This window comes from Punica granatum, chromosome 4 (genome assembly GCF_007655135.1).
Source record: "Punica granatum isolate Tunisia-2019 chromosome 4, ASM765513v2, whole genome shotgun sequence".
Classification (NCBI taxonomy): domain Eukaryota; kingdom Viridiplantae; phylum Streptophyta; class Magnoliopsida; order Myrtales; family Lythraceae; genus Punica; species Punica granatum.
Genome location: NC_045130.1, coordinates 10,591,523 through 10,616,068, shown reverse-complemented (window position 1 = coordinate 10,616,068; position 24,546 = coordinate 10,591,523). Strand labels below are relative to the sequence as shown.

The window sequence follows — 24,546 nt, the reverse complement described above, 5'->3', positions numbered from 1 at the left end:
CCACTTTCGTGGTAATCCACATAGACACCCCATATGGAGGGAAAGTAGATTACCAACTTGGTGGTAATGTGGATTACCACAGCAATTCAGATTGCTAGTAATCTGGCCCAACCAAACATGGTAATGTTGTGGGTCCAAGCAATTTAAAAGAACATTCCTGATAATCTAGATCTAGATTACCTCATACCAAACGCCTTCTAAGAAATTGAGTACTACAATCTGCCGGCTCAAATTTTTAGGTTGAAAATGAACTCAATCGCTTATAAACCAAGCAGAAATTTTACACCTCGACGAGCATCACGTGCTGCATGGCCATGAACTTGATGTAGTCGTCCTTCATCTCCCTTGACGCAGCGTACAACGCGAGTAACCGTCACAGACCCGTTGATTCGCGCATGAATACCGGAACTACAACCTTCTATACCTGTTGATTCTACGAATACCAGGAAATAGGCATCAAACTCGAATCGATCCGAGATTAGACAAAGCACGAAAGCTCTGAATTTTATTGATAATCAAAAGACGACTCTCTACTGTTCAACCCTAAGGTTTACATCACTTAAATAGAATTAAAAATGCCTAAATTGCACAAAAGACATAAATTTTTCCTAAAATTATAAAAACGCCTAAATAACATAAAAATGTCCGTTTGAGGCCCTAAACGACCGAATTCGGCCAAAATCTTGTCTTTTCACAGCCAAAAGCTGTGAGTTTTGCTCTGGAGGTCGTTTCCTTCGAGATAGGGTCGTCAGAACCTATTTTTCTCCAAGTACCGACTTGTCAGGTCGTCTGCCACATCATTCTCTCATGGATGGAGAGAATTCGCCCTCGAATTCGCCCTAGGAGTCTAGAGATAAAATCAGCAGTATGATTTTCCCCATGCCCATCGAAGTCAAAATCAAGAATATATTCCATTATCTCAAACTGATAAACGACATTGCTATCAAAAGCTGAACGTGGTCTAGAGCGGGTGCAGTCAAGGTTCCCACTGTCAAGATTCGGCAAACACTCACCGAGATCCCGCAATTCCTTGATAGATTTAGTTATCGTCACCGCTGCCCCAATCCTAATTCCTGTCACAGTCTCCTCCTCCTCGTCGAACTTGGGCTCTCCATCGCCTCCCGCTACAAAAAATGCTTCATCGGATGGATCCTCTTCGGAAAACAAAGTCGCGTCCCCTTCAGAATTGGAATCATACTCGATTTCCTCTCGATCAAGGTCAGAATTCGGATTAGGGTTTCTCCGATTTTGATTCTCCAAAAGTGCAGCCATCTACTGTGTGAACTGCTCCATCATACGATCCATCCTCTAATCCAGCGGATCTAGCCTCTGCTCCAGATATCGCAGATTTTTACGGTCATGAACATCTTCCACACGATTCCTCCTCCTGGGCGGCATCGTTGATCCAAGAACGAACCTGGCTCTGATACCAACTGACGCAGCGTACAACGCGAGTAACCGTCACAGACCCGTTGATTCGCGCACGAATATCGGAACTACAACCTTCTATACCTGTTGATTCTACGAATACTAGGAAATAGGCATCAAACTCGAATCGATTCGAGATTGGACAAAGCACGAAAGCTCTGAATTTTATTGATAATCAAAAGACGACTCTCTACTGTTCAACCCTAGGGTTTACATCACTTAAATAGAATTAAAAATGTCTAAATTGCACAAAAGACATAAACTTTTCCTAAAATTATAAAAACGCCTAAATAACATAAAAATGCCCGTTTGAGGCCCTAAACGACCGAATTCGGCCAAAATCTCGTCTTTTCACAGCCAAGGGCTGTGAGTTTTGCTCTGGAGGCCGTTTCCTTTGAGTTAGGGTCGTCATAACCTATTTTTCTCTAAGTACCGACTTGCCAGGTCGTCTGCCACATCATCCCTTATCTTGATCTTTGGGAACCGTTGGCATGAGACGACATCCATTTTCGATAGCTGGAACTGCTCCGCGTGCTTCCACAGGTTAGGGTTTCTCAGTCGTGAGTGAGGTTATGGTCTGGTGATGAGAATTTGGGGAGGAAGACTAGACGACCAACCCCTACAATGTGGGTTTTAGTTTTGGACAACTTCTGGAACGGTGCATTTTTGCTAAGTGAATATAGATTATAAATAAATAAATAAATAAAATTATTATCTTAACAAGAAAAACAAACATATTATCATTCTACTGAAATAATTAAATAAGTTGATCATCGTCTCTTGGGGAACATAGGGCCAATGAATTCCATTAAAAAAAATCCATATTTTTACTCTTTTCTTTTCTTTCAGCCGCGGGAAAATTAGCAACATGTATAGCTATTCTTCGTATAAACACATGTCGAAGGATTATATTATATGATATTATATTATATTATGTAAGGATATGATTTGAGGTCCGTTGGAAGGAGGTGGGAGTGGGTGGGGTTTTCCCACCAGCAGTCACTTCTTCTTTTTTTTAGTTTTTTTCTAAAAATTATAATATTTAATATTTATTTTTATATGTCTTTTTATTTTTTTAATAATGAAAGATGTCTAAATTTAGATCAACTATTTTCCATGACTCTCATGAGTGCCCTACAAATTCACCGAACAATCATAATCCAGCCCCACGAATTATTATAACGGTTACACGGATTTTTCTTCTTTTTTTTTATAATGAAGGATGCATGAGTTTCGGCCAACTATTTATATGTGTTTCTCTATTTTTTTTTAATAGTGAAAGGTATCCGAATTTCAATCGATTATTTCCCACGACTCTCGTGAACACTCTATAAGTTCACGAGACAATTATAATTCGGCAAGACACTTCTTTTTTTCTTTTGAATGAAGAAGGGTGTACGAGTTTTGGTCGACTATTCCCCACGACTCTCATGAACGCACAAGTTCACGGGACATATTATAATTCGACCACATACAAGTACAAGGTGTCCGATAGGGAGTATTAATCTTGCATAATTTATGATGTATCTAGACATTTTTCATCATTGTTTTTGCTACTTTTCTCATATTCTTAATTAATTTTTGAAGTATTTTCTCTTCTTTTCATAGGTATAGAGGCGAATACACACGTGCCATGTGTGGTAGTAATATAAAAAATTATTAAAGAAGAATATGTCATAATAATAATTTTTTATTGATTTAACACCATAAATAAAATTATAATGATGTATAATATATCACTAGAAAAAATTATGTTAAACGTTTATAGAAAGAAAACTCGCTCATTAAGGGGTAACTTCAAGTATTTTTTTTCCTTAACGAAATATGTGTTACGAGCTAATGTGGGTGTTAAGAGAATGTTTTTCTTATTTCTTTGGAAATTAATTAATTAAAATAATTATATATGTGATTTCTTGAGAGTTAATAAGGTTTTTAAATATTATTAAGTTTTTCTGATAATTTATTTAATACTTTTATTATAGTAATAGATAAAAAAAATTTGAGTACAATATATTTTCGGTGCGCCCTAATTTTATAATAAGTCTTGATATATCAGAATAGTTTTCTTCTTATTAATAATATCAAATAAATTCTTTTTATATATTGCAATATCCTAACAAATATTAATTGAGAAAATGGCCTAATAATATAGAACATGGCTTTATAACTATTAAAAATAAAATTCAGACAAACCATAACGTGGTATTAGCTTATATATCGTATAACACATATTAATCAATATACCATAGTCTTAATACATCGTTTAACAATTAAGACTATTACTATATGTCGAGATTATTATGTGTCATACTGAGTATTGTATAAACTACAATCACAGAATTATTAATCGAATAAGCTTTTACCCTGCGGTAGTGCGTGGGCACTACCCTAGTATCCTTACGAGCAACTTCAGGCTCAGAAATCCTGAGATGGAGTGGATGTTAATTTCCTTAATTAGAAAAGTCTTCCTTCACATGGAATCACTTTTGGTAACTCAAAGCAAATTCAGTTCGAGCACATATTTCACGCAACCGTTGCATTCCCTTGTGGTGCAACCGATGATCGAGACGCCATTTACAATTACTTCTATTCAAGGACGGATCTAGAAATTTTGTCCAAGCGGGCGAAGTCCAAAGAAATTTTGTATTTTAAAGTCAAGATGAGCGAAAGAGGATTATTTCATTGAAAAATTGATAAACGCGACAATTACTCGCGTGATTACATGCCAATTAAGTGTTCCACTGTCGGGCAGAAATTTTCCTCTCTTTTTTTTCTTTTTCCCAATAGTACTGCTTATGATGTTTTTGGCTTTTGATCGGAGCATGGCATCACTTCTATTTGAGGAGGAGACCGTGAAGTTCAGCAAAGGTGCAACCTATGATCACCTTTTCGGTTCCTAAGTTCTTGGTATCGAGCAGACAAAGCAAAGCTGATCACCCCACGGACCACATGAAACTTTGAGAAGATATATAACTGCATTGACTCCATTGAGTCAACTCTTATTATAATTGTTGAAACATCCCAGATTTAAGTTACCTTCCCCTTTACAGTTGTGTGCCATGAACTTGAAGTGCATGCTCATATTAGGGAGATGCCACAGAAGTAACGGATTTAATGGACATCCTTGGCGCACTCTGTGCAACTGTGCTGACGATTCGAACGAGAAGGATTAATAATGTCATTGAATAAGAGAAACGAGGCTTCTGTTTTTCCTACTCTTTTGGCATGCCCTGTTTCGAAGTTCAGCTCCGGTCATTGCTGAGATGTGATGACAAAAGTATTATAGCTTCCTGAAGAGAACCTCAAAACTTGGATTTCTCAACTCCTTCAGAACTGTGTGCCTTGAACTTCAAGAGCATGTTCGTCTTAGGGAGATGCCACTGAAATAATTAAACATCTTTGGCATCCAAGCGTTGAAATCACACATCTCATTCGATTGCAGGACCTGTCCATGATTGAAGCTGAATGTTAGCATCATTTTGAGCATCGATCTGAATGACATAGTGTATGGTGTGCAAACCCCGCCATTATGACGCCCAGGATGTATTGTTGGACCATGGAGCAATCTATACATGGACTGCATATCTCGCTCCTCCCTTTTTTACAAGGATAGTGAAAAGGGGACGAAACGATGAGATATTATTTGTAGCGCACTTTCATAGTGGGGAGAAGAGTTTAACAGCCCTTGATCTGACATTCCGAGAAAAGAAAGAGCAGAACAAGTTTTATTTTGGGCCATATAGAGCAGCACCGGAAGTTCAAGTACCATGATTAAACATGAATTTCAAAACTCAAACCATACACTCGGCTTTATGTTTTGAGAGGTGATTTTGAGCTCAATGGGTACATATAAAGTCATTAATTCCATCAAGCCGGATTAAGAGTGTGTTTGTTTCAGAACTTAATAAAGATTGATCGGTCATTGGATCAGAATGCATCTCATTGGTGATCCCTCTGCCCCGAACAGCCTCAGGGGCAAGCAATGGACGGAATATATCCCGGCTGGCACATCATCAAGCTTGAGGCCTTCTGCCAGAATAATTTCCTGAGGAGCATTTCAGAGGGGTTCAGCTGGAGGAGCCACAGCACAGTATAACGAAGTCAGGGAAAATGTATATTAGATTCAATGGAAAAGTCTCACCCTGCCCTCAAGGAAAACAAGATGAGATGGAATCAGATCGTCATAGGCAGCAACAGACAAATAATCAACTCCTGCATTTGGTTTTCCATGTCAAGGGATGTGTTAGCATGAAAACAGTATGTCCCAGATAAGTTCAAGGAAAGGCAAGATAGTAGCAGGGAGTGAAGTGAACGACCTATGGAAGCTTCTCTTCAAATATAATTCAGAATCGTATTATTTAAAACATAAATCTGTCCATGGAATACAAATGTTTGGTTATGAGTGTAAGAGACTTGCAACTTGCCGACAAGTTTGATGTCCGTGTTGTCTACCAACCACTGTGCTCCGTCCTTCATGAAACCAACATAGCTCGTATCAAACTCCTTCTTGTACATGAGCCGCCTGATAAATAAACAGAAGTTTGGTCCGGACATTCTTGGGGTATATTGTTATGGAAAGCAGATAAATAGGATGTTAGGATATTAAAAACGACATGAGCACAAATGCAACACTGATTTTTTGTCATCTCCCCAGCTCAGCATTTAATTCATCTTACAAAGCATTACCAAGAGCTCGAGGGCCATACCAAATGAAAGATGTTAAAATTTACCTATCAGTGTTTAGAGTTCTGAAGAGAACACGTCGTATTCCCTTCGGAATGTGCAAGGACTTCATAACTTCAGCTGAGAAGAATCGACAGCAGAAAAAAAGAAACTTATTCACCGACAAGGACTGGTCCATAATTGGAAAAGAAGTGCTCGCACCATTCATATTAAGTCCTTTGTTCGTACAGCAACTAGAAATTCAAAACTTATTATCACCCAGCAACTTAGAAAATTTGGCCATCCGTCATGGATGGTGTCTGCTATTACCAACTCCAGGCAACCATTTTCTTTTTCAGTTTCTATTTCGTGATATTCCTAATTTTATCCTATCCCCGCATGTTAAATCCGACTTATACATCAGGGAAGTACTGAGATATATGTGATATTATTCGGGGAAGGCTGACACTAGGAAGGGACTGAGCCCCATGTGGATCGACATATGTGATGGCGGACGCTCGCTGCAACCCACATCACAAGCATGCAGTAAGTACAAGGCTTAGCAAGATCGAGAAACGATGTCACTTTTTATACACACATGGGAAGGGAGCGTGTGGAATCCACGGGACCTGTCTCACATGTGAGACTTTCCGGGTCACTTACGTCTATGGATTCAGTACTCTCCCATTCTCGAGCAATTTTACTCTCTCTCTCTCTCTCTCTCTTTGTAGCTACTTCTGACAGGAATTGAATTGGACACCAATCCTCAACTCGATTATGCTTCGTGATTTCAGGACCAGGAGAACTATGTCGAATCGAGGAGTCCATAAAGCAACTGAGAGCCAAGCCATGCAGCCAGCTCTATCAGTGGTGGTTGGTACATATTTTAAATAGCACAAACTATTAGGAAAACCAGTTGCTCAACAACAACAGTATCACAAACCTAACAAGTCAATTGAGAAGTGAGTACCAGTTATGTTCTTATCCCTTCGAACGTCAACCAACAGAGCAGGGCCGTTGAGGACTTCCAAGTCAAGTGTGTCCACGTCGAACCCAGCTTCAAAGTAGTGATCGAAAACGTGGCCCGGGGCGTCCAAGTGGGTCCCCATGTGGGCTGGCAGCTTCATCTCCGAGAAGTTTGCTATTGATCCATTCTTCATGCTCGCACGGAGCCAGAGGTACTGCCCCAGCCCATCCTTGGACTCCCAGGCCGGCATCTCGGAGGTGATACGGTGGCTTATGTCGAAAATCCGGCCACTTCCATAAGTTTCTCGACGGAGAGGCTGGAGGCCCTCGCCACCATCGGAGAGGGAGCAATCCAGGACAGAGGGGTAGGCCACGGAGGAGGCAGTGATGAAGGGGAAGAGGAGGCAGAGGAAGAAGAGGAGAGCTTTCATGGTTGCTGTGATGTAGAGCCAGGTGAGACTACTGAGGATATATACTCTGTGCAAAGTTTGACACTTGACAACGACTCTATGAATCAAAGCATCCGATGGAACATAGAAGTCACCTTAGGCCCCTGAAGTTTTATTCTTATGTATGTTGTGCCCCTAACTTATTAGACTTCGCCACCTGTACTTTGATAATTGCTTCACTTTGCTCCCTCCCATTGACTTAATTCTATCTACCCCTATCATCAAGATTAACATATGCTCTTACGCCAGCGCAGCCTTAACAGGGATTAAGTCATTGCATACCTAATCAAACGGAAAGAACTTATTCTTGTACACTGAGATGCGTCCCACATTGCATTCAACTTACATTTTTATCGAGCAAACCCGTACAAACAGGATTCCAAAGCCTCAATTCTGCGATATCAGTCTCAAGGTCCAAAAATCAGGGGAAACATGCTGCAGCTTAATGTTGATACACCGCTGAATTAAACCCCAAATAAGGCTCTGGGATTTCAGAAGAGACACTATCCAGGGAGGGAAAAAGAAAATCCACTAGTTGAATATGTTTCTAATGGTGCCTGATATAACAAGAAACTACCATAAATAGCTCACTGTCCGCAAAATATCTAAAGGCATTATTTACAAAGATATGAACATAGTATGCTAGAGTTAAATCCTCTGCCTCGGGGAATCCCTCAGCATCCTACTCTCCCTGCAACAATTCAACAAATGCACAATTTAGGGAAAAGCTGCAAAGACATCCTAGGAAGCTAAAAGAATCGGTTTTGTGATAACGTATATGCTCCCTAGGAGGTTCTACTAATTGTGAGGCGGTAGGTTAAATGGTATTCATGCACAAGAAGATTTATCTATCAATCTACAATGAACTCACAAGAGAATCTATGACTTATTTGATAAGGATGCATCTGATTGGCGACCCCTCTGCCCCGAGCAGCCTCAGGGGCAAGCAATGGATGGAATATATCCCAGCCGGCACATCATCGAGTTTGAGGCCTTCCACAAGTATGACTTCCTGAGAAACATAATAACCAGTACAGAGTGTGTCAAAAGCATTGGGTAAGCAAGTAAAACTACAGAGGAGAATAAGAGCGAATTCTAGCGCAAAGCATGATATCTACATTCACTATCTAGAAAGTTTGAGCCACGAAATCAACAATTAAATGCAGCAGCAGTAGCATTGTCCAAAAAGATCTTTTGGCTGACTGCTAGTTTGTTATAAATGTAAACATGTGTCCTGCTGGCAATGTAAGTGAAATCGGAAATATCAAAGGGAAAAACTTACCCGGCCTTCAAGGAAAACGAGATGAGATGGAATCAGATCATCATAGGCTGCAACAGACAAATAATCAATCCCTACATATCCACATCAAAAGAAGTCAGTCCTTTCCAAATTATAGTTGCACGCATGCACACAAACATATAAGGGAAACTAAAAATTATGAAATGTTCATTTCAGAAGCATAAGTATTAAATGGCCAAATATCATATTTGATTTTTTAAACATTTTTTTTTTTGCTGGTTTTGCTGGTAAAAGTTTGAGACTCGTGGGACACTGACCATCAATGCGTCCCCAGTTCGCCAGTTACTTGGCTAGCCAGTAGAATAATCAAAATGAAGGTATAATTAATGATAAGAGGGTCCAAAGGCCATGGGTTTATAACTCAGCAGAAAGCAACACCCAGAAGCAACAATTCATAGCTAGAACTAGCATAAAAGGTAGACGCAAACAATTATGTCAAGCAATTAAACCTAACTGTCTTATTATTAGCAAAAAACCATGTCTAGAAAAGGAACTCTAGAAAGTGAATGGAGTTCTCAACAAGAATAGACAGATATTTGCCACGTCTTACCGACAAGCTTGATGTCCGTGTTTTCTACCAACCATTTCGCTCCATCCTTCATAAATCCCACATAGCTCGTGTCAAACTCCTTCATGTACATAAGACGCCTGAAAATAAGCAGTGGTGCAATCATCATATAACACTCTAAATTCATTGTTATGAGCATTGTTGATCATTAACAGACTCAAATATGCTGAAAATACAATATAGAAGGGTAATGATGTCTTTCAATAAGAGAAAAAAGGATTTTGTTTTTCCTACTCTTTTGGCATGCTCTGTTATGAAGTTCAACTATAGTCATTACTGAGATGTGATGACAAAATATTTTAGCTTCCTGAAGAGAACCTCAAAACTTGGACTCAACTGCTTTTACTTTTGTTTACTGTCCATATTTTTAGCCTTCCTTTGATGATTCAGAAAATAAGAGGATGCCAACAAGTGCAGGCCAGCTTTATCTTAAGTCCACCTTACCTTCATCTCATCCATCAGTTATATTCTTACTAAAATCTCATCACAACCCAATAAGTGCAATACTCAAGTTAAATAAATAGAAAAAGATACTGAAAATTCAAACAGCAAGCCAAACGACCATGGAAACTAAAGCATACCTATCCGTATTAAGAGTTCTAAAGATCACTCGTCGAACGCCCTTGGGGATATGCAAGGATTCCATAACTTCAGCTGAAATAATTAACAGTGAAAGGATTCAGCAAAACAAGCAAATTTACTTAGCTCATTTAAGGAATGTGACAGCTTCAGACTCTGAGTGGACATATTATATGGCATATGCAATCTGATAAAAACACAGCTTGCAACTTTCTGTCAGTAAACACCGAGAGATATAGGTTCATAGATAATAGCTGAATAACTAGAAAACCACTAGTATCTGATAGAACTACAGGATCATTTTCTAATTTGTGACATTCAGATCATTGAAGTTAGCATATCTTTTTTGTTGTATTCACCAATAGAACTTCATCGATGAGGCCAAGTGCATCAAATTAGATGCTTAAGCAGTATTCTCTCTCTCTCTCTCTCGGCCCTTCTCTCTTTTATGAGAAATGCACGAGCAGATCACATGAGTCAGGGTGCAATAAAAAAACTACATAATAAAATTCTGAATAACAAGTGGAGAAGTCCATCAAAAAACGTACCGGTAATATTCTTGTCTCTTGGAACATCGACTAACAGAGCAGGACCTACAAAAATGAAAGCGACATCAATATCAGCACATCTCCAATTCAAGTAATGGAGAAGCAATTTGACGAAACAGGCAAAACATAACAAAACTGCCCAAAACAATTAACTGAGTCTATCCAAAAGAACAAGGCCAAAAACATAGATTATCAAAACCTAAAGAAACAATCTCCCAAACAGTTTCAACTAGTTCATAAAGAGTACTAATTTGAATCCAACATCCACGTTTTCATAATATGACTCCAAGAAAGGCCAAATTCATATGCTACCACCATGTTGATTGCTTAAACACCCCAATTTTTTTAGCTTCAACCTCTCCCATCCTACAGCTCCCAATTTCCTTTGGCTCCAGCAATAGTTAATGAAGGTATAGTTGCTTACACTATCTGCAGGACTGTCTTGTCCTACCATCATATGATCAGCTTGCACATAAGAATACCTTTCATATGGTTGCCACCTATATGTGATGGATTGGTAGAGACTCCAGAGTACTTGACCTCCCATATTAACCATCTAAACTCGATCACGGCAAAAGCATCAAGAAGTTCTCGAGAAAAAGTCTAGAAGATGAACATCATTTCCAAACAATAGCGAGAGGAAGAAAGTATACTGCTTGTGGACGAATTTAACAGGAAGAGATTACAAAAGATATAGCTTTGGCGGTTCGACTGCACTACGGTTTATCCCGGGAAACAATGACCCAACGGACAAAATAACGCTGAGTTCAGGAGCAGCTCAATCATAGAATAGAATCAAATCATCATGCCCACGGAAAAACGACAGCACAACTGTAATGTGTTACCGTTAAGAACTCCCAAATCAAGTGTGTCCACATCGAACCCGGCATCAAAGTAGTGATCAAAGACGTGCCCGGGGGCGTCCACGTGGGTACCCGTGTGGGCGGGGAGCTTCATCTCCGAGTTGTTCGCGAGGGACCCGTTCTTCATGCTAGCGGGGAGCCAGAGGAACTGGCCCAGTCCCTCCGTGGAACCCCAGGTGGGCATGTGGGAGGTGATGCGGTGGCTGATGTCAAAGATTCGGCCACCATCATAGATCTCTCGACGCACAGGTTTGAGCTCCTCGTCGCCCGCGGAGACGGAACATTCAGGGATAGTGGGGTAGGCGGCGGGATCGGTGGCGGTGGCGGTGGCGGTGGCGGTGGCGCCGGAGAGGAGTCCGAGGAGGAAGAGGAAGAGGAGGAAGAGGAGAGCTTTCATGGTGGCTGCGGGCGGAGTCGGGAGTCGAGGGGAGAGGACTGAACTGGACTGAATCAGAGGCTGGCAGCCTGGGGAGGGAAGGGTGAAGAAGGAATACTATGCCACGTCAGAGCTTTCCAGACACGTGGAGTGTCGTGATTGGTAATCTTTTTTTTTTTTTTATAGTGTGAGCCGACCTGGCTCGAATTAGTCGAAATAAAGTTATGCCTCTCTAAGACTGTTTGGATTTTAACCTCTATTAGAGATAGCTTAGCTCTCCGGGCTACAAGAGCAGAGTATGGGAATTTTCTCTCTTCTTTTAATAGGTCCTCGGCTAGTTCATCTCCGGCTTTGAAAGGTCTTCAGTGGTGTAAGGACACCCTCCAAGTAGGTACATGCATCTCCATAGGTAATGGTGCCTCAACTTCGGTCTAGTTTGATCCTCGGATTTTAGGTAATGCCTCTTGTAAGCCTCTCCCTACATTGAACATACAGACCGACCACAACATGAAGGTACAAGATCTTATACTCTTCCACCCTAACCGATGGAATGTTCCGCTGCTTTGTAACCTCTTTAATGATGCTACAATAAGGAACATTCAGTCCATCCACATCTCGCAAACAGAGCAAAAGGACGTTATCATTTGGACCCCTATGACAGATGATGCTACAATTAACCCCTCAAACAATTCAATTTGGAAACTCATAGGGGGCTTAAAGATGCATGAAAGGCTCAAAATCCATTTATGGAGAGTAGCTAGTGAATGTCTCTTCTGATTCGTACAAGATGGTATATCATGTCCTCTTTGTCGAACTAACTCCGATGAATATGCCCACCTATTTGGTGATTGCTTTTTCAATCGTGTTGTTTGGAGGGAATCACCGCGGAGAATGCTTGCTAATGTTATTCTAATTTCTTCTCCCATGGATTTGGTTAATTTTATTGCCTATCCTCCTATGCTTCTCATTGGTAATTATGTGGATCGTGCTTCTTTTTCCTTATACGGCAGTCTTGTGCTCTATCATCTCTGGAAGCTGAGGAATGAAATTGTCTTTGCAGGAAAACAGATTGATCCTATGCAGCTTCAGCAACGTCTCCTTAAAGCCTTCAAAAACAACTCCGCACCTCGGGCTTCTCCAAGCAACGATAATACGCTCCACGACAACATCCCCCAAAGCCCCCCGACCTGGGATGGATGAAACTGAACACTGATGTCGCATGAGTAATTTGACATCCTGCATCTCAGGAGATGCCACTGGCCCTAATAATGAAGTCATCTTCTCTTGGTTCTCCAAAGCTGCCACAACCTCTCCACTCCAAGCCAAAGGTCTAGTTGTCCTTCTCGCCCTCTCAATAGCTGTTGACATAGGTTGGCACAAGGTGTGAATTGAAAGTGATGCCCTTGTCCTCGTCTAAACAATCTCCAAACCGCAGCAAGCACCTTGGGAAATTGGAACAATTATTAGTGATATTTTATATTGTTTTCGTTTATTCTCGAATCGGTGATGTAATTGGTGATGTACTTGGATTTCTCGTAAGGGTAACCTCTTAGCATACGACTTGGGCCACGTTGGCTTCATCGTCGAATCTTGATTCCTTTTTTAACTTTGATGGTTGCTCGAACTTTCTTATAGCTTAATCTAGTTTCAATGAATAATCTATTCACTTAGCGGAAAAAAAAAAAAAAGAACTCATTCGTAATATTATCAAAGAGGATGTGACGCTGTGACGCGTATTTTGATCTAATAATTAAAATATTTCATGTTCGATATTCACTATGAGATTATCCGTGACTCTTTATTATGATTTTTATTTCATCTTATTAAGTACATGGATCTCTTTTTATAACTAAAAAAGAAATTCATACTTAATTTTTCATGAACCTTATTATTCGAGCGGCCGTTTTGTCATGGCCATTGTTCTTAATTTTTTATTTTCTTTCAAATTTTGATTTTATTACTCTATTATCGGGATGAAGACATAGCTATTTTCAACAAATAAATTGTTGTTTCTCAAATTAAGAATGCTGAAATATTCATTCGGCAAGGGTCATGTCGACGCAAAGGCAACGTTGGGTCGCTTCAATTGAACAGGGCATCTTCATGAGGATCCAAACTTCTCAAGCCCCCGACTCTTATTTATGCAATCAACATTCTTATTAGTCACTTTTCATCAGTATAAAACAATGTTAAGATTCAAAAGAGTCTAGTTCAGTCTACACATCTGACGAGCTCAGCCTCGGTAGCCAATACGGGAATGCAAAGCTTGCAAATTACTATTGCTTTATGGGCCAATCCTCCTCAGTGTGGACAAGTTAATATATGTTACCGGTATAAATTTAATTTTCTGGGAAATTCATCCGCAAACGCGTGGAGACTCCTGATCGTGTCAAGAGCCCATGAGCATAATCGTAATACTCCAAAGAAACAAACCTAAATTATTCCTCGAAGGAGAAATGTCGTTTCATCATGAGCAATCGCCCCGAGTTCGAACTCGGAGATGATGCCAAATTCAATACGACGACATTTTACCGAGATCGAACCTTTCAAATCTCGAACCACATATATATGACTTCGGCGATAAATATTGAGTATGTCATCGTACTCTCAACATTTAATCACGCTTCCTCGGCTCTGTCCATGGAAATTCCCATGCGATTACAATCTTGGAGGTCGGATAAACAAATTGATATACAGTAAGTTCCCAATACTAGATTTCCTCATGTTCCACTTGTCTTAATTTGATATATAAGACGAAAGGCAACATGGCTAGCGAGACGTGTCATTTTTTTACAGGTGGCCTTAGGCATTATCAAAGTTTGCTCCTCCAAATCACTTAGTGGGTCGACACACATCAATCAATTTAAACAGAATTACTTTGTAACTTTTATCTTTGGCCCCTTGCGACCCTATCTTAGGAGTAAATATAATGTAGACAACCCCCTCGATTTGTCGTTGCTAGGACTTCACCCTCAACGGTTCGTGGAGATCAGGATCTTCATCCTCAAACGACCAGAGCAACCGATCCCATGGCAGCAAGCTCTTCGTAACCGATCCCATGGCGGCCAGAGCAACCGATTCAACCGATCAGGACCAATGTCGTCGAAGAAGAGCTTGAATCTCCCTTCGTGGCATGTCTACAGTGTAGTGGTTGTGAAAACGCAATTCAAATGTTTCTCCTAGGGTGATCGCCCCTTAAAAGGACCAACGATATTTTATCAATTCGAAATTCGACGTCTAGAAAATTTATCGTGGAGTTGATTCTTCTAGTTGCGTAAAAATTTAACTCGATTTTCACGCTGCAGGGCATCTGTTACTGGTATAAATTTAATTTCCTGATAAATTATCCGTAAATACATGGCAACTCCTGATTGTGTCACGACCCCATGAGCATAATCGTAATTCTCCAAAGAAACTAGCCTAAATTATTCCTCGAAGGAGTAATGTCGGTAAAGCATGAGTAATCCGCGGGGTTCGAACTCGGAGACGTCACCAAATTCAATACGATGACGTTTTACCGAGATCAAACCTTTCATGTTCGTTTGTTTTCAGGGTTAAAATCACAAAAATTTTAATTTTAACTTTAACTCAACACACTACATAACATTTTGTCATCTTCCACAATCAAAATCAAAATTACTTTAACTTTGAAACCAAACGCACTGTTCGAATCCCGAACCACATATATATGACTTTTGCGATAAATATTGAGTATGTCATTGTACTCTCAACATTTAATCATGTTTCCTCAACTATGTCCTTGAAAATTTCCATGCGATTACAATCTTGGAGGCGGGATAAATAGATTAATATCTAGTAATTTACCGTTACTAGATTTCCTCATGTTCCACACGTGTCTTAATTTGTTATAAGATGAAAGGCAACATGGCTAGCAAAACGGTTTATTTTTGACATGTGGACTTATCTTCAAGAGCATTATCACAGTTTGCTCCTTCAAACCACTTCGTGGGTGGTTATTTGGATTTATCCACTCAAAATTAATAAGTGTTGCCCATGTTCTTATCCATTAAGTGGCTCTACGTGCCATTCACGCATAATTGAGGAATAACCGTTCTGAGCTTTTCTTATATAAAGGGGATCCATTCTTCAAATGAAAAGACACAAATCAACTTCAACAAAATAACTTCATAACTTTTATCTCCAGCCCCTCGCGCCCCTATCTTAGGAGTAGATGTAATGTAGACAACCCCCTCGGCTCGTCACGGCTAGGGCCTCGCCCTCAATTGTTCGAGCCACCGCTTGTCGTGGCGGTCAGGATCTCCATCCTCAACGACTAGAGCAACCGATCCCATGGTGGCAAGACACGTCTTCAACGACTCGAGGCTATCATACATTAGTGGCAGCCAAGCTCGTCTTCAACGACATCGGTCCTTTCCGTTTGAATCGTCCAGGAAGTTCGAGCTTGAATATGGGGCTATTCTTCCCAACGTCTCAATGCGGTACCGGTTCGTTCCATCCTCGACAGCTCGAGTGCCCCCATGTCGGCAATCTCAGGCCTAAACTATATCAGCATAGTCATTCCATCCGGTGTAGGCCTTCAAAGGCTCTTCGGGTTGAATTTCTTTTATATCTATATGTACTCATAATGTTTTTATCTCTTAATAAATGAAATTCTAATTTCGTTCAATTCATCAAATTCACGAGTTCTTCATCTATTCTCGAATCATTCCTCCTCACGAAGTCCTCGTTTCAGAGGAATACCGAAAGAACCCACAAGGATTTAAATGGAGGGAAAAGAAATTCTCCAATTTTTTAGGGAAAACGGAAAATGAAAAATTGGCTTTCTTCCTTCATTGAAATGCGGAAACAATATATATTTATAGAGATTCAAACAATAATACTCAAATACATAACCGTAATGTAACAACACGTACATATTTTCGGGAAGGGTTAATTACTTTTAAAAAAATTTTCACAATTTATTAATTTTAGCACGAACTTTTTTCCTAAACCTAAAAATGCATAAACTATGGATTTAATATGAGATGTTAACTTTTTTTTTTTTTTGTTAACATCACTAGCACCCCCGATTAGGTAACCAATGATCACAGAATGTGACCCCAATCGGGGTGGTTGCTGTCGGAGAGCCCCACCACCAACCACGGCCCCATGTCTTGTCCCCTTCAATTTTCCCCTTTTTATTTTATTTTTTGAATTTTCTAGAATAATTTTTTTATTAAAGATAATCTGATAGTCTCACTCGACCAATCATAATGAGCCACATGGCATCGGTAGTACACATCAATAATTTCCGTTCAAAATAACAGAAAAGTTGGCATTGTGCTAAAATTAATATTAAATCAATAATTTGTGTATTTTAAGTCAAAGAAAAAAGTTCATACTAAAATTGATAAAATGTGAAAAGCTCGTTCGTACGTTTTTACCTAATTAACCCCTTAGGGAATAACTACTGTAAATTAGTTCAAGCAGTTTAACATTTATTCCCCTTAACTAAGATCTCGGATTTGAGTCTTGTGAATGAATACACGTCTGGAGAGTTTTACTCGTTAGTGGATCGATCCGGCTCAAACTGAATTAATGAAATCTTATTGGGTTTCCGAATACCAAAGTTGATGTTGGGAATTTTTTTGGAAATATCATGTTTCCCTCAACTATTGTCGGGGTTGAAGTATATACTTATTTTTTTCCTGGAAACACGATATACTTAACTGCCCAACGAGGGACGAAGCAAGAAAATTTCGATTAAAATGAATTCGAAATTAAAGTAATTACGTACTTTAGTTTTGACGTAGTTACTCACCGACAAAAGAAAATTGTTTTATTTTTTTGGGTAGGCGAAAATTGATCTATTCAGTGTTGTAGGATATCCTCTTTCTCTCAATTTTGTTTTCGTTGTACTCCTCTTCTCTCAATTTCTTTCTGAGTTTGATAAGAAAGGGGGGTGAAATAGGGAAAAAGATGATAACGAGAGGAACTATAGATTCCATGAGCAGTATTTTGAAAATTTAGAGTGAAAAAAAGGAAAGAATAATCACATAAACTGAGAGGCTGGGACAAAGTGGTGGTGCTTGACAAAAGGAAACTGGAGACATGAAACCATCGAAACATATGAATCACGAAGATGCATCTGAATTGTCGATGCTCAACGAAATCTTTTGAATTGATCATTTCTTTCTCCTGATCAAAGAACTTGTTCGGAATATGTCTCCCTACTTCAAAGAAAAGAGAGAGTATTCCCTTATAACAGGAAAATAAAAGGAGAGAGACAGAGAGAGAGAATTAAATTTGGCTAGATATAAACTGATATGTAGACCAGCTTGTGAGCGTGAGGGGGAAGGAAAATCACGACGTCTAAGTGTAACCATTAGGTGGCAATTCAAAGCTCTTTTAATTTTCCAAACTAATGCTAAGGAATTTCATTTGAAAGTCCTACATCACAACCCAAAAAATAAAAAATAAAAAACAATTATTGGCCTCTAAATAGACTAATTCCCGAGCTTGCTTTTGCAAGTTGCCACTTATTATATCTTACGTTGAATTAGCTTTTTTTTTTTTTTTGCTAACCCGGGGTGTATAGGGTTCGCCCGATTAATCCCTGAAGCTCTGTGAACCCCTGGCGGCACACAGAGTGAGTAATCAAGTCAAAGGCACTCCGGTGGCTCCAAGGAGATTCAAACCCGGGATCGGGTGCAAACTTAGGCGTATCTTAACCGTTAGGTCAAATCCCTTGGGGTTACGTTAAATTAGCTATACAATATAATCTATAAAATTAAGGACTTCACTGCGAGATTCATGCGACGCGGTGAATTCAACCGGGAATAGATATGACTGTCCGCAGAGCTGCATGGGTTAGGTAGGGATCGTCACAATAGAAGCCTATGGCGGACAAACACATTGATCTTTCAGTCTTAGAAATAATTCCCAATACACGTAGTTTGACGTCGACTGAATGAATAAACTACACGGGCTTATAGAAAGATAAAACGATGTGACCATTAACATGTGTGATGAGTCGAGAGGAAAATCCGAAATCGATGACCTACTAGCACATTCACTTGTCTTATTCTGCATTTCGTCAATGGTCAATTTATTTATCAATTCTGGACACATCAACTATGTGGCTACATAGTTTCGCAAGCAGTTCGAGGAAAATACAATGCTGGATCACCGCGTAAGGGAGCGGCTGCTGTGACCCGTTGGGTACTATGCTACCATGTCGCTGTCCTCACGCCACCGAGTCGATCAGAGTTGAGCCACCAGTGACATCCATTCTTCTGCAGATACCGGCATATCCATTCTCCCATCAGACATCAGTGGCGGTGGCCCCTTCCAGTCGGAGGCCTTGTCAGTGTTAAATTTTTCTCTTTTTTCCCAGAAATTTATGATATGAGATCGAGATTAATACGATGTCCGTTTGGAGCCAACCAAACGAGATCGTACTTTACGTGTAATTTCAAGGCAATTTCTAATGAAGATTTTACCACATTTTGTGAAGGAATTTCAAGCTTCCCGTCACGTTGCCCCACTTGGCCGCCCTCCATCGCTGTTCCACAAGGTCGACCTTTGCCAAAGTAAAATTGAGGACTCTAATTACTACGAGATTCGCATTATGCGACGATGAATTCAACAGGAAGTAGATATGAATGCTAGAGAATTAATTCCAGATACACGTAGTTTGACATCGACTGTATTAATAAATTACACGGGCACTTATAAACATACTATGCGATGTTACCGTTGACAACCTAACATGTTATGTGATTGAGAGCAAAATCCAAATTAGATGACCTAATATAGTACGGGCACGTGTCTTAATCTGCATTTCGTCAATGGTCATTTATTATTTGTTATATTTTGGACGTATGTCGAGTACATACGGCCGTATAGTTTCGGCAACAGTTCGAGGAAAGTACAACGTTGGGTCACCGCGAAAGGGAATCAGTTGCTGCTGCCGTGTCCCTGTCCTCACGCCACCGAGTCGGTAGGAGTTGAGCCACCATGGCCTCCAATCCGTCCCCTGAGGATATCGGGCACCGGCCAATCTCTCCTATGTGGAGAGGGATTAAGGGCGATGTACATATAAAAAGTACATGAATGATTATCGGGTTTAAGCCTATGGACTTAATAGAATGCACCCACATATAAAGGCAACGAGTAAGGGAACATTTACGGTGCGTTTGGTTTCAAAGTTAAAGTAATTTTGATTTTGATTGTGGAAAAGGATAAATATTGTGTAGTGTGTTGAGTTAAAGTTAAAATTTTTTACTTGGGAAATGTGTTTTTTTATTGTATAGTGGATTGAGTTAAAATTAAAATTAAAGTTTTTGTGATTTTAATCCTGAAAACAAACAGGTCATTAGCCTCTCAGCAGCTATCAAACCATGATCTTTTTCTTCTACAGCGGAGGCCTTAACTCAGCATTCAATTCTCTATTTCCCCAAAAAATTTATGATACGGGAATTGAAATTGATATTTCTCCAAAAATTTTATGATATGGAATCGAAATTGATATGATGATACCATACATTCAAAATCTTAACCATTGAAATTTTTTAAATTTTCATTTTTTGAAATTTCAAGATTATATCTCAACCATTGAATACACGTATGTACCATATATACAATGTATCACAGAATTTTCCAATGTCCACGTGCGACGATTGATATGGCCAAAGTTAAATATTTATTGAGTTTCTACTTCCTATGGTGTAAACAAATTCAAGTAATTCTCTACTGGAAAAAAAAAATCAAGTAATTGATTAGTTATATTTGGAACACATGAAATGGGATGAATCTGAATGGAATTTAATTAATTTTATATAGCGAAATGCAATTATATTGAAAAGTAAAAAAGTAATACTTTTAAAATTAAATTGAGGATTTGAGGGAATATATACTTTTTTTTTGTTACACTGAGAGCATATATATTTAAGCAAATAGGCCTATTTACCAAATTATTATTATTATTATTATTATTATTATTATTATTATTATTATTATTATTATTATTATATATTTAGATTTAGATGAAAGAAACAATATATATATATATATATATATTATGCTTATATGAAAGTAAAATCAGTAGAATGAACATTATTTGAATTTATGTAAAGAATTATCAACATTCTATCAAATTGAAAAATGGAATATTCTTTTTTTTTTTTGTGAATCCTGATATCCGAAAGTCTATGAATCTCGACTAATCCAATCGAACCGGATCAGTCCACTAAGGAGTAAAGCTTTAGGATTTTCTATATTTACAAAGACTCGAACTCGAGACACGAACGTCGAATCGCTTGAACCAATACTCGTTGGTTAATTGAATGTTTTTTTTTTTAGCTCATAAAAGTAATACCGCATAAGAAAATGTAGTGGAAGGATTTATTTCGTTACCAAGCATGCTTTACATATTTACCCAAGAATTTGGAGCTAATCAAACTAGATTGTATTTTACGAGAAATTTAAAGGCGATTTCTAATGAAAATTTGCAGCATTTTACTAATGAATTTTTTTTTTCCCTTTTTTTTTCCCTCATTTTCTGATACATTGAAGCTAGACATTATGGAAGTTATTCTTCTCAATCGTATAAATACACTAGATTACAACCTTTCACTCCTCACGCCGTATCATTTCATAATTCGTCACTTTCTCCCACAGCAAACCTTGGATTGATTATCACCAGGAAATGGCTGCCTCCTCCTTCCACAAGTTCCCAGTCCCGTCGCTCTGCTTGGAATCTTTCCACTGCCGTTCGCCGAGGTCGATATCCACCTCCCTCTCCAGCTCCGCCGCCATGAGGCCCATCGTCCTCGTGACAGAGCGTATTGGGGATGCGGGGCTGGCCCTCCTCAGGGAGTCCAATGAAGTCGACTGCTGCTTTGACCTTGGGCCTCACGAGCTCTGCAGCAGAGTCTGCCAGTGCGATGCTCTGATCATCGGCAGCGGGACCAAGCTCAGCAGGAAGCTCTTTGAGTGCTCTGAAGGAAGGCTGCGGGTGGTCGGGATCGCTGGGTTCGGGATTGACAATGTGGACCTGACGGCAGCAAACGAGCACCGCTGTCTTGTAGTCAATGCGCCGGGTGCAAGCAAGCTCTCGGTTGCGGAGCACGGGATCGCACTCCTGACCGCCATGGTCCGGAATGTCTGGCAAGCCATTGCCTGTGTTAAGTCCGGTTAGTTAATTTCGTTCTCCCCTAGCTTCGCTACCTTTGAATGGTTCTTCATAGATTAATTAAACTGGGTGCTGATCTGGTGGCCTTCCAATATTTCAAAGTCAACGCTCAACAGAGCATCTCCACAGAGTTTCTTCTTAGTTTAATTCGGCTTGCAAGTTGCAAAACATTATGGGCAACTTCATAGGACGAAGGGGGCAGCCTATGAAGATGTTGACTCGGTGTTTATCGTAAAGCAGGCAGTTGGGAGCGGGGAAAGTTCCTGGGAGTGCAGATGGCGGGTAAGACGCTCGCTGTGATGGGCTTTGGGGAGGTCGGATTCGAAGTGGCCCGACGTGCCAAGGGCCTGGGGATGCAGGTGATAGCATACGACCCATATGCATCCTCTTACCGGGCTCATTCAATCGGGATAGAGCTCGTGGGCTTCGACAAGGCCCTGATGACCGCGGACATGATCTCATTGCACATGCATCATAATTCCACGACGAGAAAGATGCTGAAGGATGAGACGTTCAAGAAGATGAAGGAAGGGGTTCAGATCCTCAATGTTGCTCATTGGGGATTGATCGATGAGGAGGCTTTACTGAGAGCACTAGATGCGGGAATCGTGTCTCGGGTATGCTATTCATTTTCTAGGAGAATGTATATCCAGAAACTGGATGTGATACCAGTTTCATGGAAGTCCATATCCTTCATTTCAGGTTGTAACCCGGAAGAGATGAAGACAATTGGACCATTTTCTACAAACAGACTAGCTCGACCTTTATTGACTAGAAACTTATCATCATGTCGTGATTGATTGCTATGTTGTAGGCAGCACTTGATTTGCTGGTGGAGGATCTACCGCCACTGTACGAGAAATTGATTCAGCACGACCGAGTTATCGTGACGCCAAATCTAGGAGCCTATACAATCGAAGCTCAGGTTGGTTGAATTAGTACCTTGGATCCATGTGAAGGTTTACTGGCTATCTCCATGTAAGTCGCCGAGTGACTTTCACGGTAAATTTCTCTGCAGGAAGAACTGGGCATCGAAATTGCGGAAGCTGTAAATAAAGCACTAACTGGAGATCTACCTGCAACGGTTGTCAATGAGCCAATGGTGCCGGCAGAAGTAAACCATGATACGCCTCTCATCAGTTCAAACTCTAGTTCCAGAAATTTCGAACTTTTTATACGAGATTCAAACATGTTCTAATCTTGTTCAATAGGGGCCTCTCTCATTGTTTCAATTGTTGTGCCAGGTTCTTGCAGAGTTGAAACCATTCCTCGATCTGGCCAACAGGCTGGGAAAATTTTCCGTTCAGCTGATAGCCGGAAGAGGCGGTCTAAAGACTGTAAAAGTGACCTATGCTTCTGCCAGAGAATCTGATCAGCTCGACACGAAGCTCCTGCGAGTGGGAATCATAAAGGGCCTAATTGAGCCCTTCTCGAGCGTAATTGTGAATTGGGTCAATGGAGATTCAATTGCCAAACAGAGAGGGCTCAGGATCACGGAGGAGCGGATAAGTCTACATGGTTCTCCCGAATACCCTCTCGAGTTTATACAGATACAGGTAGCAAACGTGGAGTCGAGATTCGCCAGTGCCCTATCGAAGTCTGGCGAAATCGAGGTTGAGGGACAGGTAATGCAAAGTTCCCTGCCTACTTATTCTTAACTTTTGAAATGGATTCGTGAAGTGCCTCAGAGTCACTTGTTCTGTCTCAACAGGTAAGGGATGGGATTCCATATCTCACAAAGGTCGGGATCATCGAGGTGGATTGCCCTTTGGAGGGTCGGATTTTGATCTGCAAGACGATCGATCAGCCAGGTTTGATCGGGGGAGTGGGAAGCATTCTAGGGGAGGCAAAGGTGAACATCAGTTTCATGAAGGCCGGCAGGACCCTGTTGATAATCAAACTGGATGAGGACCCGGCCGAAGAGACGATAAAAAAAATCGGTGACATCGCCGGTATTCAGGAGCACATCTTCCTCAAAATCTAAAGAACCTCAAGTGCGTGTATGCACATACACCATTGTTTCACATCTTTCAACAGTTTCCAATAACACAACATAATCCATGCTATTGTTTATGCAGTGACTTTTGGCAGAGAAAGACTACTTCGATCGGCATCACTAGTCGTTGGATTAGCGTATTCGGTCATGATGTTCTCAGCCCATTGTTAAATCTAGGCATAGTCACATATCCAGTCAAAGAACTGAAAGCTCCATATCCCTAAATTGATTACAATTTAAGCAGATCCTTTTTATAATTGTTGAATCCTTAAAGTTGACAAGGTTAGTGAGTGAAGACAGCAATGTCTTGAAACATAGAAAGGCTGTCCGTGGGAAGGATAGAGAGAAGTTAGAGTCATCGGATGTGATATAATATATATATATATATATATATATATATAGACATAATAACTATGTGATTATTTTCTTAATTTGTGATGCTAAAATCTGCAAAGTTTTGTCTAAGATTTGTCCCTATAAGACTATGTCCAGCGCGCGTGGATGGATACAGTCCAAGCATTAAGCCCCATATGGGCACAAGAATTGACCAAATGACTAAATGTAGACCCACTACCATAAATGATAAATCTTTCGCATATGAAAGATACATTTTATGACAATTACTCAGCTATACTCAGTACAAAGATACTAATTT

The 24,546-nt window shown here is 40.0% G+C and overlaps 3 protein-coding genes and 1 long non-coding RNA gene across 8 annotated transcripts; 2 read left to right on the top strand and 2 right to left on the bottom strand.

Moving 5' to 3' along the window:
* Positions 1-5,119: 5,119 nt before the first annotated feature.
* LOC116204886 (cyclase-like protein 2) lies at positions 5,120-7,546 on the bottom strand. 2 transcript variants are annotated; one of them, XM_031537240.1, is made up of 5 exons: positions 7,061-7,546; positions 6,159-6,231; positions 5,842-5,950; positions 5,570-5,640; positions 5,120-5,473 (listed from the first exon to the last, which is right to left on the bottom strand). In XM_031537240.1, exons 1-4 carry the CDS (start codon positions 7,485-7,487, stop codon positions 5,602-5,604), a joined length of 648 nt encoding a protein of 215 aa, XP_031393100.1. In that variant the 5' UTR covers positions 7,488-7,546; the 3' UTR covers positions 5,120-5,473; positions 5,570-5,601. The 2 variants fall into 2 exon arrangements, with proteins under 2 accessions (XP_031393100.1, XP_031393099.1); XM_031537239.1 differs by having other exon boundaries at positions 5,124-5,473; positions 5,853-5,950; positions 7,061-7,531.
* A 333-nt stretch (positions 7,547-7,879) lies between these two features.
* Positions 7,880-11,830, bottom strand: LOC116204885 (cyclase-like protein 2). The gene is made up of 7 exons (XM_031537238.1): positions 11,346-11,830; positions 10,501-10,545; positions 9,955-10,027; positions 9,356-9,453; positions 8,788-8,858; positions 8,377-8,517; positions 7,880-8,196 (listed from the first exon to the last, which is right to left on the bottom strand). Exons 1-6 carry the CDS (start codon positions 11,758-11,760, stop codon positions 8,392-8,394), a joined length of 828 nt encoding a protein of 275 aa, XP_031393098.1. The 5' UTR covers positions 11,761-11,830; the 3' UTR covers positions 7,880-8,196; positions 8,377-8,391.
* A 149-nt stretch (positions 11,831-11,979) lies between these two features.
* On the top strand, positions 11,980-13,345 carry LOC116204887. The gene is made up of 2 exons (XR_004156417.1): positions 11,980-12,252; positions 12,800-13,345. It is a non-coding gene; the product is annotated as an uncharacterized LOC116204887 (long non-coding RNA).
* A 7,982-nt stretch (positions 13,346-21,327) lies between these two features.
* Positions 21,328-24,322, top strand: LOC116204870 (D-3-phosphoglycerate dehydrogenase 1, chloroplastic-like). 4 transcript variants are annotated; one of them, XM_031537220.1, is made up of 7 exons: positions 21,328-21,896; positions 22,133-22,512; positions 22,710-22,820; positions 22,914-23,009; positions 23,140-23,520; positions 23,607-23,895; positions 23,974-24,322. In XM_031537220.1, exons 1-6 carry the CDS (start codon positions 21,410-21,412, stop codon positions 23,877-23,879), a joined length of 1,728 nt encoding a protein of 575 aa, XP_031393080.1. In that variant the 5' UTR covers positions 21,328-21,409; the 3' UTR covers positions 23,880-23,895; positions 23,974-24,322. The 4 variants fall into 4 exon arrangements, with proteins under 4 accessions (XP_031393080.1, XP_031393079.1, XP_031393081.1 ...); XM_031537221.1 differs by having other exon boundaries at positions 21,329-21,896; positions 22,136-22,512; positions 23,607-23,889; XM_031537218.1 differs by having other exon boundaries at positions 21,329-21,896; positions 23,607-23,889.
* Positions 24,323-24,546: the final 224 nt, after the last annotated feature.